The sequence below is a fragment of the Eptesicus fuscus genome, chromosome 3, assembly GCF_027574615.1.
Source record: "Eptesicus fuscus isolate TK198812 chromosome 3, DD_ASM_mEF_20220401, whole genome shotgun sequence".
Classification (NCBI taxonomy): Eukaryota; Metazoa; Chordata; class Mammalia; order Chiroptera; family Vespertilionidae; genus Eptesicus; species Eptesicus fuscus.
The window spans coordinates 75177330-75193344 of record NC_072475.1 but is presented as its reverse complement, the minus strand read 5'-3'; the positions used below and the strand labels follow the sequence as shown (position 1 = coordinate 75193344).

The 16015-nt window shown below is 43.7% G+C and overlaps 1 protein-coding gene across 1 annotated transcript; it reads right to left on the bottom strand.

Moving 5' to 3' along the window:
- Positions 1 to 2610: 2610 nt before the first annotated feature.
- Positions 2611 to 4602, bottom strand: LOC129147486 (formin-1-like). The gene has a single exon (XM_054709861.1). The coding sequence runs from the start codon at positions 4234 to 4236 to the stop codon at positions 2611 to 2613; it is 1626 nt and encodes a 541-aa protein (XP_054565836.1). The 5' UTR covers positions 4237 to 4602.
- Positions 4603 to 16015: the final 11413 nt, after the last annotated feature.

Genomic DNA, 16015 nt, shown 5'->3' with positions numbered 1-16015 from the left:
TTGGGATTGATGTGCATTCACAATCTGACAGGCCTGGCAATTCTTAGCTACTTGTTCCGTCAACCTCTTGTTCTCTGTAGCCGCTAAGGAAAAGGGTTGTTCCCTCAGCAGTTCTTGCATTTTTCTGGCACCTAGATGAGTGAGCTGATGAACGTGCTGTAAGTAGGAAGTTGCCTGTTGTTCCTTACTTTTAACAGTCGTGGGTGCCAGATTCTCCTCTGGGGTCTCAGTTATTAGTGCCAGAACTCCTGCCCCTCGAAGAGCTGCTGCCTTGGCTTCCTCATCTGCCCGCCGATTCCCTACGGCTATAGGGTCTGATCCTTTCTGATGACCAGGGCAATGGACTATAGCCAATTCGGTGGGCAGCAGAACTGCCGCCAATAGTCCAAGGATTTCAGCCTTGTGCTTAATGTCCTTTCCGGCTGAGGTTAGTAGTCCTCTTTGCTGGTATATGGCCCCATGTACATGAGCAGTAGCAAATGCATAGCGACTGTCTGTATAGATGGTAGCCTTTTTTCCTTTAGCCAATTCTAAGGCTTTTGTGAGAGCAATCAGCTCCGCTTTCTGGGCTGAGGTCCCTTCTGGCAGCCCTGCTGACCATATGGTCTTAGTTCTGCTGACCACCGCCGCCCCCGCATGTCTCTTACCCTCTCGCAGGAAGCTGCTACCGTCCGTGAACCAGGTTACTTCTGAGTTGGGTAATGGAAGGTCCTTCAGGTCGTGGCGGATTCCTGCTTCCTCTGCCAGGATGTCTTGGCAGGAGTGCAAGACTGGATCCGCAGCTTCGTCCGGGAGCAGGGTGGCAGGGTTTAAGGTAGAAGGGGGCCCAAAGGTTACTCGATCCTTATCCAACAAAATGCTCTGATAATGGGTGATGCGTGCATTTGAGAGCCACCGGTCTGGGGGCTGCCTGATAATGCTTTCCAAAGCATGCGGGGCTATGACGGTCAATTTTTGTCCTAGAGTCAGTTTATCGGCATCTTTGGCTAACAGAGCAGCGGCAGCGATAGCTTTAAGACAGCGGGGCCATCCTCCTGCTACCGAGTCCAAGCGTTTGGACAGATAGGCCACTGGCCTCCTCCAGGGTCCTAGGGTCTGGGTTAGGACTCCTCGGGCTGTCCCTCCTCGCTCCTCTATGTAGAGGGTGAAGGGTTTCTCAACATCGGGGAGTGCCAGTGCTGGGGCTGACAATAGGGCCCTCTTGATGTCATCAAAGGCCTGCTGCTGTTCTGGCCCCCAGGAAAATTCCGCATCCCCTTTTAGAAGTGGATAAAGTGGGGCGGCTAATGATGCAAACCCCGGGATCCATAGTCTACAGAACCCAGCCGTCCCCAGGAACTCTCGGAGTTGTTTCCTGGAGGCGGGTACGGGAATCTGCACAACAGTCTTTTTCCGGGCCTCCGTCAACCACCGCTTTCCTTCCCGGAGAGTATATCCTAGGAAAGTTACTTCCCGCCTGCATATCTGGGCCTTCTTAGCTGACGCCCGGTACCCCAGCTGAGCAAGTTCTTGCAATAGGGAACGGGTCCCATACTCACATTCCTCCTGAGACGGTGCAGCCAACAGTAGGTCGTCTACGTACTGGAGCAGAGTCACCTCCGGGTGTCGGGTTCTGAAGGAACCCAGGTCCTGGTGGAGGGCCTCATCAAAAATGGTGGGTGAGTTCTTAAAGCCCTGGGGTAGCCTTGTCCAGGTCAGTTGCCCCGCTATCCCGGCCTCTGGATCAATCCATTCAAAGGCGAACAATGGTTGGCTGCTTTCACAAAGCCGTAGACAGAAGAAAGCATCCTTCAAATCTAATACAGTATACCAGGTTCTGTCAGGTTGAAGGGTGCTTAGAAGGTTGTAGGGGTTAGGTACAGTGGGATGTATGTCCTGTACCCTACTATTAATCTCCCTCAGATCCTGCACTGGTCGGTAATCTCCCGTTCCTGGCTTTTTGACAGGGAGGAGTGGTGTGTTCCAGGCTGACTGGCAGGGCCTCAAAACCCCCTCTTGGATTAGCTTCTGAATGTGTGGTCTAATTCCTTCCCGAGCCTCCCTACTCATGGGGTACTGTCTGACCCGAATTGGTGCTGCAGAGGTCTTTAGGGTGACCACCACTGGGGGTTGGTTTTCCGCCAGCCCTAGCCCGGCCTTCTCGGCCCAAGCATCTGGATACTCCTCAAGCCAGGTTGTCATGTCCTGCTTTTCTACTGGAGAGTTGTACAGGCGATACTCATCTTCTACAGACATAGTTAGGGCTGTGACTACCGGCCGTTCTACCAAGGGACTCAGAAACTCTACTCTGGGTCCCTCAGGGTCGAAGGTGATGCGGGCCTTCAGTTTAGTGAGCAGGTCTCTCCCCATTAATGGGGCCGGGCAATCAGGTATCACAAGGAAGGAGTGATGGACTTTTCCCCTTCCCAGGTCCATGGTCCTCCTGGTAGTCCAAGCCCGGTATCGGCTCCCATTGGCACCTCTTACTAAAGACCGCTTGGTTGACAGTGGTCCCAAGGGCGCTTGCAAAACCGAGTAAACGGCTCCAGTGTCTACTTCAAAGTCAATGGGAGTCCCCTCCACGTTAAACTTTACCCTGAGCTCGGGGAGGGGGTCCGAGCCCCGTCGCCCCTAATCTTCATCCAGGGCTAACAGGGCAGGCTGCTTAGCCTGCAGGCCCTTCTTGGGTCTCTTAGAACAGTCTTTCTTCCAGTGCCCATGTTCCTTGCAGTAGGCACACTGGTTCGGGTCTAAGCTTGGCCGTGGCCCGGTACTGCCTCCCTTTTCTTTCTGTTTCTTTCCACTATCTACCACTGTGGCCAGGATTTTAGTTAATTCCTTATTTCTTTTTTTGTCTCTAGCATCTTCTCTCTCCTCTCTCTCTTTTTCCTTCCGCTCTTCCTTTTCTTCCTCTGTTTCCCTTTTGTGAAAAACTTTATCTGCTTCTTTGACTAAATCTCTAAGGGTGAGGTCTTGTAATCCTTCTAGGCGTTGTAACTTACGCCGTATATCGGTAGCGGACTGGCCAATGAAGGCCATGGCCACTGAAGCCCTTTGGTCCTCCGATTGCGGGTCAAAGGGTGTGAACCTCCGATAGGCTTCCATTAGCCTTTCTAAAAAGACCGCGGGGGACTCAGTGGGGCCCTGAACGACCTCTCTTACCTTAGCCAAATTGGTGGGCCGCCTGGAAGCTGCCCGGAGACCCGCCACAAGAGCCTGGCGATAGGAGGACAGATGCTCCCTACCTTCTGAAGAATTTGGATCCCAATTAGGGCGCGTTAGCGGGAAGATGTCATCAATGATGTTCGGCAACTGCGTCGGACGCCCGTCTAGTCCCCGGACGTTCTTTCGTGCTTCTAGAAGTATGCGGTCTCTCTCTTCAGTAGTGAAGAGAGTCCCGAGTAGCTGTTGGCAGTCTTCCCAGGTGGGCTGATGAGAGAACATGAGAGACTCCACGAGACCTGTTAGTCGGGTGGGGTCCTCAGAGAAAGGAGGATTATTATTTTTCCAATTATACAGGTCTGAGGAGGAAAAGGGCCAATATTGGAGGGCCGGCATTTCCCCCCTTTCCCCATTGTCTACCATTGGCCCATATGGGCGCAACGGCAGAGTAGTGGCTACAGGCCCTTCGTCTGGCTGGAATCGGCTCCGAGTCCGCAGTGCAGGTCCGCTGCCTGGCGGCGGCGGGGGGCCCTCAAGAGTAGAATCTGGGGAGGCCGCCATCGGGGACATGGGTGGAGGAACTGGGCCAGGTGCCGGAGGAGGTCCTTGGTCGCGCCGCGGAGCTCTGGCCGAGGCATAAGGAGGTGGCGGGGGATCAAGAAGGAAAAGATCAGATTGTGAGTCCGGAAGAACCGGGGGAACAGAGGGTGGAGGAGAAGGCAGAGCTGGCTTTACAGGAAGAATAGCAGGTTCGGAAGCGGAGACCGACGACCTAGAGAGGGAATCAGGGGGTAAAAAGGGCTTAACCCACACCGGGGGATTTTCACATAAGTCTTGCCACACCAAAATGTAAGGCTCCTGGTCCGGGTGTCCATGTCGGCCAGGCTGAAAAACAAGATTCCTCACTTCCCTTATGAGAGGCAAATGGAAAGACCCCTCCGGGGGCCATCCGACCTTAAAGTTAGGCCACTCGGACGAGCAGAAAGTCTGCCATTTGCTCTTTTTGATGACAAGGGAAAGATTTTGAGCTCGTCCCTTGACCTCTGACCAGCGGCCTAGGGTCAGGGACAAAGGAGTAGAAGTACTCTGGCCCATGACCGCGAACACACACACACACACGACAAGAAACAAAGAACAAAGGACAAGGACAGACACAACACGTTGAGACAAGAATTTAAGGATCCAAAAAGAAGGTTTTTCAAAACCAATTGACCTGACTGGCAACAGAGTTTCAGAATCAATATTAAGCAGATGAGAGGGATCCAGGCGTCCCCGGTCCTCTCCAGATTCCACCAGGGCGTCCCCCGGGGATGTGGCCTGCGACCTCCCGACACGTCTGTCAGCCGCAGTCGGGGGAGACTCACGTCCCTCCCCGACAGCCACCAGACCGAACAGATTTGCCAGTTCTGACAAGATTTTTATTCCCAAATTTCGAAGCGATCGCTATTCAAGAGGCGCCTTCACTTACCCCAAGAAGCGTCTGTTGGAGCCCGAAGGCGGCCGCCGCAATCTCGGTGGAACCTCCAAATGTTACGCCCGAAAAGCTGGCCGCATTCACAAAGCACCCAAAAGACGCCTCTCATGTAAAAAACAAAGGGTTTATTAAAACCAGCATGCTAGGTCTCACAGCATACCCTGAATACAGAGTGGGGGCTGTGAGCCCCGATCTTTTGTTATACCGCAATTTTATAGACGGGGGCTCAGGGAGGATGGGAATGCTACTCAAGTTACTGAGTTAGCCTACTCTGATTGGCTGGGTGGGGGCCGGGGCTTGCTTACGAAGGTGTAGGGCGTGGTCTGACGGCGGGGAAAAAGTGGTTCAGTCCTAGCCTACGGCGGGAAAAAGTGGTTCAGTCCTAGCCTACGGCGGGAAAAAGTGGTTCAGTCCTAGCCTACGGCGGGAAAAAGTGGTACAGTCCTTTCATCATTCTCGCTCTCTCTTTCCTCAGCACAGGACTCATAAACTTTAACACCTGACAGTCACATGGAAAGGAAACTCTGGACACTGGCCTGATCCTGGAAGCCCAGCTGCCCCTTTTCCAGGAGTGGCTTCTCTCATTAACTTTGGTTCTGATAAGCGTCTTTGTCCACAACTTCATTCTTCAATTTCATGAGACAACAAACTCAGACTCAAGCCCCATATTTTGGTTTCATTATGAATCTCAGTTTTCATATTGCTGATGGAAGGAGTCCAAACTTATAGAAAGCTTAATAGAAAATTAATTGATCCAAGATTTGAGAGCATGTTCAAAAGGAAGTTGTCAAATCGATTGAGAAAATGCTCCAGAGAATGACAGTGTTGCAGCTTATTTTATACATTTGGAATCAATGGAGAAGGAGTAAAACTAGGCTACATTAAATCTGTTTGTTAATAGTGAACTGCACCAGATGTTAGACCTTGGTCCTTGAGTTTGGCTAAGAAAATCATTCTGAGCCAAGGAACTCAAATAGAAGTGAGAGTTAATTTAGAAAGTCACAGGGGTAGAAGAAGTGAGTCATAGGAAAAGTTAGCCATCTGGGCTGTGTGGACTCAGGAACAAATTACAGAAGCAAAAGAAAGGGGAGCTAAGGAAAAAGAAAGGCAAAGAAAAGTGCTTGGGGGACAGAGAGGAGGAAAGGCTTGGGTATGCTCCAAAGAAAGAACACACACGATGAGTCCTTTGTCTTGAGAGTTTTTATCTGGGGGTCTCAGGGGAGGATCTCAATAGAATATCATCAACCTTTTAGGTGTGTCCTTTCAGGGTCATGGTCTCCACTTACTGGCCAGCCTCAGGGCAGGGAGTTTATTAGTCATTGAAGCTGATGCTGATGTCACTCATGGGGTCATCCCTCCTGGCCTTGCTGCTTTTATACCCTGGAGCTAAAACACACTGAGGCCTAGATGTTATTTCTAGCTTGACCAAGACTCTGTCTAGTGGTCAACAGACCTGAGGTGCTGTTCATAAGGTTATTTGACATGGGTCAGAACCACATTGTCCTGGGGGCTTAATGCTTAAGTTGTGTGAGGGCTTGTAGGGGAGTCCTATGAGGCTATTCTTCATCCGATGGTCTTAGGAGACCCTGCTAGCGGTTCTCAATGTGTGGGTTGCGACCACTGCTGTAGAGCCTAAGACCATCACAAAACACAGATATTTACATTACGATTCATAACAGTAGCAAAATTACAAGTATGAAGTAGCAACAAAAATAATTTTGTGGTTGGGGGTCACCACAACATGAGGAACTGTATTAAAGGGTCGCAGCATTAGAAAGGTTGAGAACCACTGCTCTAAAGGTTCCCAGGAGACCTGCAACCAGGGGAGTAATGGGCAGTGGCAGTTTTTCCTGTGCTAATCCCTTGAACCTGTCTCCAAGGGCCCTCCTTTTGCCTTTGTAACTTGTTTTCTGAGTCCATGCAGCCCACTGGCTCAGTTCTTTGCCTCTGTGACTTTCTTTCCTCCTAAGGGCCAAGGTAGCCTTGCTTAGGCTTGACTCTTCCTCATGCTTCCAAAGGGCCAAGGCAGCTGTGCCTAGGCTCATTCCTGTTGCTATAATCTTGCCTCTTCTAGCTTAAGCCTTCCTTTGTTTCACTGTCCCCAGCTTTTTTTTTTTTTTTTTTTTTTTAATATTTTTATTGAGGTATTATATGTGTACATATCTTACTATTACCCCCCCCCACCCCACACCCACACATGCCCTCCCCCCCAGAGTTTTGCGTCCATTGTTTATGCTTATATGCATGCATACAAGTCCTTCATTTGATTTCATAACTCCCCCACCTTTCCCAAACTTTCCCCCTGTACTTTGAAAGTCTGTTTGATGCTTTACTGTCTCTGTATCTATCTTTTTGTTCACCACTTTATAATGTTCTTTACTATCCCTAAATGAGTGAGATCATGTGGTATTTTTCTTTCATTGACTGGCTTATTTCACTTAGCATAATGTTCTCCAATTCCATCCAGGTTGCTGCAAATGATGAGAATTCCTTCTTTTTTATGGCAGCATAGTATTCCATTGTGTAGATGTACCACAGTTTTCCGATCCAGTCATCTGCTGATGGGCACCTAGGCTGTTTCCAAATCTTAGCTATTGTAAATTGTGCTGCTATGAACATAGTGGTGCATATATCCTTTCTGATTGGTGTTTCTAGTTTCTTCGGATATATTCCCAGGAGTGGGATTACTGGGTCAAATGGGAGTTCCATTTTCAGTTTTTTTAGGACACTCCATACTGATCTCCACAGTGGCTGCACCAGTCTGCATTCCCACCAGCAGTGCACGAGGGTTCCTTTTTCTCCACATCCTCGCCAACACTTGTCGTTTGTTGATTTGTTGATGATAGCCATTCTGACAGGTGTGAGATGGTACCTCATTGTTGTTTTGATTTGCATCTCTCGGATAATAAGTGACTTTGAACATGTTTTCATGTGTCTCTTGGCCTTCCTTCTGTCTTCTTTTGAAAATATTCTGTTTAGGTCTGTTGCCCATTTTTTTATTGGATCATTTATCTTCCTCTTATTAAGTTGCATAAGCTGCCTGTAGATGTTGGAGATTAAACCTTTATCAGTGATAGCATTTGCAATTATGTTTTCCCATGCAGTGGGCTTTCTTGTTGTTTTGTTGATGGTTTCTTTTGCTGTAAAAAAGCTTTTTATTTTGATGTAGTCCCATTTGTTAATTTTCTCTTTAGCTTCCATTGCCCTAGGGGCAGTGTCAGTGAAGAAGTTCTTGTGGCATATGTCTGAGATTTTGTTGCCTGTGGATTCCTCTAGTATTTTTATGGTTTCCCGTCTTATGTTTAAGTCCTGTATCCATTTTGAGTTTATTTTTGTGTATGGTGTAAGTTGGTGATCTAGTTTCATTTTTTTGCATGTATCTGTCCAGTTTTCCCAACACCATTTATTGAAGAGACTGTCTTGACTCCATTGTATGTTCATGCCTCCTTTGTCAAATATTAATTGAGCATAGTGGTTTGGGTCGATATCTGGGTTCTCTATTCTGTTCCATTGATCAATATGTCTGTTCTTGTGCCAGTACCAGGCTGTTTTGAGAACAGTGGCTTTGTAATACAGCTTGAAATCTGGTATTGAGATCCCACCTACTTTATTCTTCTTTCTGAGGATTGCTGAGGCTAGTCGGGGTCTTTTTTTATTCCAGATGAATTTTTGGAGAGTTCTTTCTAGGTCTGTGAAATATGCTGTTGGTATTTTGATGGGGAGTGCATTGAATCTGTAGATTGCTTTGGGTAGTATGGACATTTTAATGATGTTGATTCTACCAATCCAGGAACATGGTATGTTCTTCCATCTGTTTACGTCTTCCTCTATCTCTTTTTTCAGTGTCCTGTAGTTTTCTGCGTATAGGTCTTTTACCTCCTTAGTTAAGTTTATTCCTAGGTATCTTAATTTTTTTGGTGCGATGGTAAATGGGATTGCTTTTTTAGTCTCTCTTTCTGTAAGTTCATTATTGGTGTATAGAAAAGCCATAGATTTCTTGGCGTTAATTTTGTATCCCGCTACATTGCCGAATTCATTTATTAAGTCTATTAGTTTTTTGATGGAATCTTTTGGGTTTTTTATGTACAATATCATGTCATCTGCAAATAAGGACAGCTTCACTTCTTCTTTTCCAATTTGGATGCCTCTTATTTCTTCTTCTTGCCTAATTGCGATAGCTAATACTTCCAGTACTATGTCAAACAGGAGTGGTGAGAGTGGGCATCCCTGTCTTGTTCCTGTTCTTAGGGGAAATGGTTTTAGTTTTTGCCCATTGAGTATGATGTTTGCTGTGGGTTTATCATATATAGCTTTTATTATGTTGAGGTATGAGCCTTCTATTCCCACCTTGTTGAGAGTTTTTATCAAGAAAGGGTGTTGGATTTTATCAAATGCTTTTTCTGCATCTATTGATATGACTATGTGATTTTTGTCTCTCAATTTGTTTATGTGATGTATCACGTTTATTGATTTGCGGATATTGTACCATCCTTGCATTCCTGGAATAAATCCTACTTGGTCATGGTGTATGATCTTTCTGATGTACTGCTGGAGCCGATTTGCTAGAATTTTGTTGAGGATTTTGGCATCAATGTTCATGAGGGATATTGGCCTGTAATTCTCTTTCATTGAGTTGTCTTTATCTGGTTTTGGTATTAGGGTGATGCTGGCTTCATAGAAAGAGCCTGGAAGTGTTCCTTCCTCTTGAATTTTTTGGAATAGTCTGAGGAGGATAGGTTTTAGTTCTTCCTTGAAAGTTTGATAAAACTCTCCTGTGAAGCCATCTGGCCCCGGGCTTTTGTTTGCCGGAAGCTTTTTGATGACTGCTTCAATTTCTTCCATAGTTACTGGCATGTTGAGCTGTTTAGAATCTTCCTGATTGAGTTTTGGAAGGTTGTATTTTTCTAGGAATATGTCGATTTCCTCTAGGTTGTCCAGTTTGTTGGAATAGAGTTGTTCGTAGTATTTTGTAACAATCCTTTGTATTTCGTCGGGGTCTGTTGTTATTTCACCTCTTTCATTTCTGATTTTGTTTATTTGGGTCCTCTCTCTTTGCTTCTTGGTGAGCCTGGCTAGAGGTCCATCAATCTTGTTTATCCTTTCAAAGAACCAGCTCTTGGTTTTGTTGATCTTTTGTATTGTTTCTTTGGTCTCTATGTCGTTCATCTCCGCTCTGATCTTTATTATTTCTTTCCTTCTGCTTACACTGGGCTTATCTTGTTGCTCTCTCTCTAACTCTTTGAGTTGTTGGGTTAGGTAATTTATTACCATTGTTTCTTGTTTTTTGAAGTAGGCTTGTAGAGCTATGAACTTCCCTCTCAGGACTGCTTTCATTGTGTCCCATAGATTTTGGATTGTTGTGTTTTCATTGTCGTTTGTTGCCATGATGTTTTTTATTTCTTCCTTGATGTCTTTGGTAACCCAGTCATGGTTTAATAACATGCTGTTTAGTCTCCAAGTGTTTGATTTCTTTGGGTTGTTTTTATTGTAGTTGATTTCCAGTTTTATGCCACTGTGATCTGAGAAGATACTTGATATGATTTCTATCTTCTTGAATTTGGAGAGACTTTGCCTATGTCCTAACATATGGTCTATCTTTGAAAATGACCCATGTGCACTTGAGAAGAATGTATATTCTGTGGCTTTGGGGTGAAATGTTCTGAAGATGTCGATTAATTCCATCTGTTCTAGTGAGTCATTTAGGATTGATGTTTCTTTGCTGATTTTTTGTTTAGAGGATTTGTCCAATGGTGATAGTGGGGTATTGAAGTCTCCTACTATGATTGTATTACTGTCAATCTCTCCTTTGATATCTTCCAGGAGTTTTTTAATGTATCTTGGTGCTCCTGTATTGGGTGCATATATGTTTACCAGAGTTATTTCTTCTTGTTGGATTTCTCCCTTTAGTATTATGAAGTGGCCTTCATTATCTCTTGTTATGTCCTTCACTTTGAGATCTAATTTGTCAGATATAAGTATTGCAACCCCAGCTTTTTTTTCATTTCCATTTGCCTGGAAAACCTTTTTCCATCCCTTTAGTCTCAGTCTGTATGCATCCTTTTTTTTGAGGTGGGTTTCCTGTAGACAGCAGATATCTGGGTTTTGTTTTCTTATCCAGTCTGTTACCCTGTGTCTTTTGATTGGGGCATTCAATCCATTTACATTTAAAGTTATTATTGATAGGTACTTATTTGACGCCATTTTTATTCTATACCCCTGTGTACCTTCTTTGCTTCCTATTTCTTTCTTTTTTTTTACAGCAGACCCTTTAGCATTTCTTTCATTGCTGGTTTGGTGGTGATAAACTCCCTTAGTCCTTTTTTGTCTCTGAAGCTCCTGATTTCACCTTCAATTTTGATTGATAGCCTTGCTGGGTACAGTATTCTTGGATTTAGACCCTTCCTTTGCATGACTTGGTATATTTCATTCCATTCCCTTCTGGCCTGATGAGTTTCTGTTGAGAAATCAGTTGCTAGTCTGATGGGGGTTCCTTTGTATGTAACTGTCTGTCTCTCTCTGGCCGCTTGTAAGATTCTTACTTTGTCGTTGGTGTTTGCCAACTTAACTATAATGTGCCTTGGCGTCGGTCTTTTGGGGTTCATTTTGCTTGGAACTCTGTGAGCTTCTTGGATTTGTGTGGGTTTTTTCTTCCCTATATCAGGGAAGTTTTCTGTTATTATTTCTTCAAACAGGTTTTCTATTCCTTGCTCAGTTTCCTTTCCTTCTGGCACCCCTATTATCCTGATGTTGTTTTGTTTTGTATTGTCCCGAAGTTCCCTTACGCTCTCCTCAATCTTTCTAATTTTTGTTTCTAGAAGCTGTTGTAATTGGGTATTTTTTTCCATCTTGTCTTCTAGCTCACTTATGCGGTCCTCTGCTTCATCTAGTCTACTCTTGATGCTTTCTATTGAGTTCTTTACAGCAGCGATGTCACTTTTCATTTCTTCTTGGTTCTTCTTCATTTCTTCTTGGTTCTTACTCATATTGTCGAATTTGTCTTCCATCCTTTTCAGCCACTTTATGACCATTTCTCTGAATTCTTTCTCTGATAGGTTGTTTGCCTCTAAATCGTTTACTTCCTTTTCTGGTGATGCCTGCTTCTCTTTCCTGTGGGGGCTGTTTCTTTGTCTCCCTATGGTCTCTCTTCTCCGGATGTCTGGTTATATAGATTTCTCTCTCTGGCGTTGATTTAAAGGTATAAAATACAACACAACCAGGCTCAACAGACAAGGCACTAAACAGAATTGTATTCACGATATTAATAACCTCCAATAGAGGTAACCACCAGAGAAAGACAAATTAGGGAATAGGAGTGGAAGAGGGAGAGTAAAAAGAAAGAACAACAACGAAGAAAAAAAACAACAACAAAGAGTGTGAGTCTGAACTTGGGAAAAGAGCAGAAAGAAAGAAAAGAAATAACAGAAAAGAAAAAGAAAAGAAAAAAAAAGTAAGAGAGACAAGAATGATACTAAGAGAGAAAAGGGGAACAAACTATATATATGGGGAGTAAACTCCACTAGAACAACCACTATTCCCAGCAAATTCCAGCAACACGAGCCTGGAGATTAATACAAACTGCAACAGCAGCTAATATCAAGTGAGGCAAGGGAAAACAAAAGTAAAAAACAAACAAAAACAAAGCAAACAAAAGAACCAACCAAACCAACAAAAAGAATAATCTAAACAATCTCATAAAAAAGCATAAAAATTCAATCTAATCAACATTCAAGCAAACAACAACAAAAGGCCCGAGAGAAAAATAATTTTTTAAAAGTAGCGTAGAGAGAGGTTTGTATGGATTTGGAGCAGGGGGTTGGGAATTAGATATATAAGTAGGGTGAAGTTTTAGCAGAGAGTAAACTGAAAAAGTAAGGAAAATCTAAAGCCAGAAAGGGTTAAGATAAACTGGGAGCAAAAGGGGAAAGGTTAGGAGAGTGATGGCATAATGTTAGCTTTGAGATAGGGTAAAGCGATTGTAAGGGAAAGATGCAAATCGAATGTAGGACACTAATCCAAAAATAAAAGAAAGAGAAAATCAAATGACATTAAAAAAAAAAAAAAAAGTAAAATAATAGTAATAATAGTGCTGATTGAAAATAAAAATGTAATAATTAAAAAGGTGAAAATCAAGTGAGGAAAAAGAAAAAAAATATTAGTTTCTTAAGTAAAAGATGCAAAAAATGAAAATAAAAAAATATGAGAATAAAAAATTTAAAAAATTGAAAAAAGAATTGAAAATTAAAAAATAGGAAGACTAAAATGTGCAGTAGCGGCTGTCATTCACTTCCTCTATTATTCTGTTTGGTATGCCTTTTTCCCAGTCTGGGCGGTATTTCAGTTCAGCTTCATTCCAGGGCTCCTCAGTGTTGGAAGCCAGTCCTGCTTTTTAAGCCAGCCCTATCTTAATTTCTCGTATTTATTTTTGATTACACCAGAGACAATTAGCGTTTCAGCCCCTGGGTGGCAGTGTTTCTGAATTGACTTCCGGGCCTCTCTAGCTCTTTTTTCCTTTTTTTTTTTTTCCCCTTCTATGGCACTCACTACCGGTTTGTAGAGATGTGCGCCTCAGAGCTGCCTCTCTGATGGTCACACGCAGCTCTGGCCCCAGGTTCCGAAAAAACACCTTCCCCCTGCAGTCTTTCAGGGTTTCCACCTGGGTTTACCTCTGTATTGGGCTTAGCAATCAGAGTCGGAAAGAGCCCAGGTGTGCGGACCGTGGGTCTGTGCCCCAGACTAAGGAGCCTGCACTCCTTTGAAAATTCTTAGTCTGACCCTCCTCGTCAGATTAAAATGAGTTGCTTTCAAGAGGTCACTTCTGTTAGCAGCTCAGAAGACCCCCCTCCTCATTCACGGATCACGGCAGTTCCAACTGCCGCTGATTTTTCTAGGCACAGACCTCCCGGCTCCTGCCGGTCCTGCGGCTGCCGCGCTTCCCTCACCCAGCGCTTCCCTCACCCACCGCGGGGATTAGAAACCGCAGCTTATTTCAGACAAAATCTGACCTTTCCGTGGTGCAGTGAAGAGTTTCTTTGAATCCAAATGTTTGCGCTGATAGGGGACCGGTGGTCTGGTGCTCCCAGCAGCGCAGTGTTTGCAGTTGTCGCAGAAAGTCAGGTTTCCAATAAAATCCTCCTTTCCTTGCAAGATGGCGAGGCGCCCGGCGAGCCCGCAGCTCCAGGAGGGGACCCAGCCCCTGTGGGTGCTGCGCGGTCAGAGGAACACTGCCCAGCACTCCCCCGCCTTCTCCTGGAGTTTAGCTGTCCCTTGGCTTGCCCACATACACTCCCTCTGCGAGCCTCTGCTGCTCCGACTCTCCGCCCCAGGAACAGACTCCAAACCCGACTCTATTCCGTCGCCATTTTTTTCTCCCCAGCTTTAATTAATGTAATCATCTGGACTCGAAACCTGAGATCTTTCCTGCATGAAATCAAGAACCCGTACAGTCCAGAGTGTGCTGGGGCAGACCTGCTTCTGTCGCCATTCATTTCTGATGACAGAAGGTACTGCAGATTACATTTTGTCTAATTCAAATTTCATTAGTGTCTCTATTCTTTGAACCAATTTCTCATCTTCACTTACCCACAATCTCCACATATATTGCCTTACATCTAAGAATAGTCAGTAAATATTAACTGATTAATTCCATAATCCTGTGAACTGCCAACTGAATATATTATAAAGGAAAATAATTCTAACAACTTAGTCCTAAATAAAGTTATAAAGTTATTGTTACTAAAGATTCAGTGGTTACATCACTCCTGGTAGGAATTAATGCAAGTTCTCAGTGAATTCCAAGTTCTTAAATTACTATGTAGGTCCTATATTCTAAAAGTTTAAAGATTGAAAAAAATTGTTAAATGCAATATATATGACTTTACAAAAAAATTCCAAGAATACAACTACAAGTCATTTTAGGTAGTCTCTCTTCCTAGCCTTCGAATGCATTTCTTTTCCTTCAAAGTTTCTATTTATACAAATGGAGTCATAAGACAAAAATGCTTAAAACACCTTAAGGTCAAGTAATCCATCCATTTATATCAAATGAGACGCAACTAATTCCAAATCAAGGGTTAAACGTATTTTCTTCTTTTTCCATGTTATTTTTCCCCTAATCTGCCATTCTGCTTTTCCTTTGTCTTTTCTGACAATGGGCTAATTGATTTATTTTTTAGAAGTTTATGAATAAAAACTGTCTTTAAAAAAAGATGGTTGATTGGTAGTATTCAGATAAGGTCAAGAGTAATGTTTTATGAAATAACAACCATGATTAAATGATTATGTAGTCCAATTTCTATAGACCTTATCAGTACATGCGTGACCTCCTGCCCCTTTCCCAAGGCCACTGTTTCTCTTCACACCAATGTCTACTTATTAAATAAAGCAGATTTGATAGAAAACCTTGCAGGTTCCTTTTCTTCTCCCTGACTTTGATATGCTTATTTTCTATGATACCATCTAGTGTCACTTGTAAACAAGTGAAAAGAAATAAAAAATAAAAGTAAGCAAACCTTCCTTGAGAACTAGAGAGATTCTTTGTAGGAAGATGGGAGGAAATAGAGCTGGGTAGAGAAAAAGTTACATGTAATGAAGTAGAGGCAATGATCCTCCAGCGCGGTTGTTCAAGGGGTCATGTAAAAATGAGGAACTTGTTACTCTGACAAATTAGTCACTAAATCCCAAGACTCGTGTTTTGTGTGTGACAGGCTAAAGGAGATTCAAACCAGTTAATAGCCAAGTATTATGATACACATCTTATAAAGAGCAGGATAATTTTTAAAGTGAAAACCCCTGGCCCATTAGAGCACTTTGGAAGACTGTACTATAAAAAACATCAAGTGAATGAAAATTTTCACTAAATATGAAGCTTAAAATATTGGAGCAGTGGTAGTAATTTCACTTAAAAATAACATAAACAAAAAACACGGAGTGCATATTATAACCCTTTGTCTTAAAAGTATCAGCTATGAGTTGAAGAAGGTCAGTGGCAATGGGAAAAAGCAGCATTTATCTAACAGGTTATAGTTTCTGGTTAAAGGATTTGTGCCAAGGGTCCCCAAAAACAACTTGGGAAATAATACTTTTGGCAGAAGCTTAAAATATTTGAAAATCGGGGAAACTTTCTGGTTTAGATTTTGTTTTCTAAGGAGGAAGAAGCATAAAAAGTGGGAGTTACTCATAGTTTAGTTTGAAGATCTGGGATTGTTATTGTCATGGTTTACTAGAATTGTGGACAGATCTTAAAGGGGCCCCACAATCCTCTCCTCCTGGTGTTTACATTCTTGTATAACTGCTTCCCTTTTATTGTGGGTGGGATCTGTGAACTGCTTCTAATCAACCAAACTTGGCCAAGGTGATGGGATATAAATCCTAGTATTACATTATGTAATATCTTATCTTGGG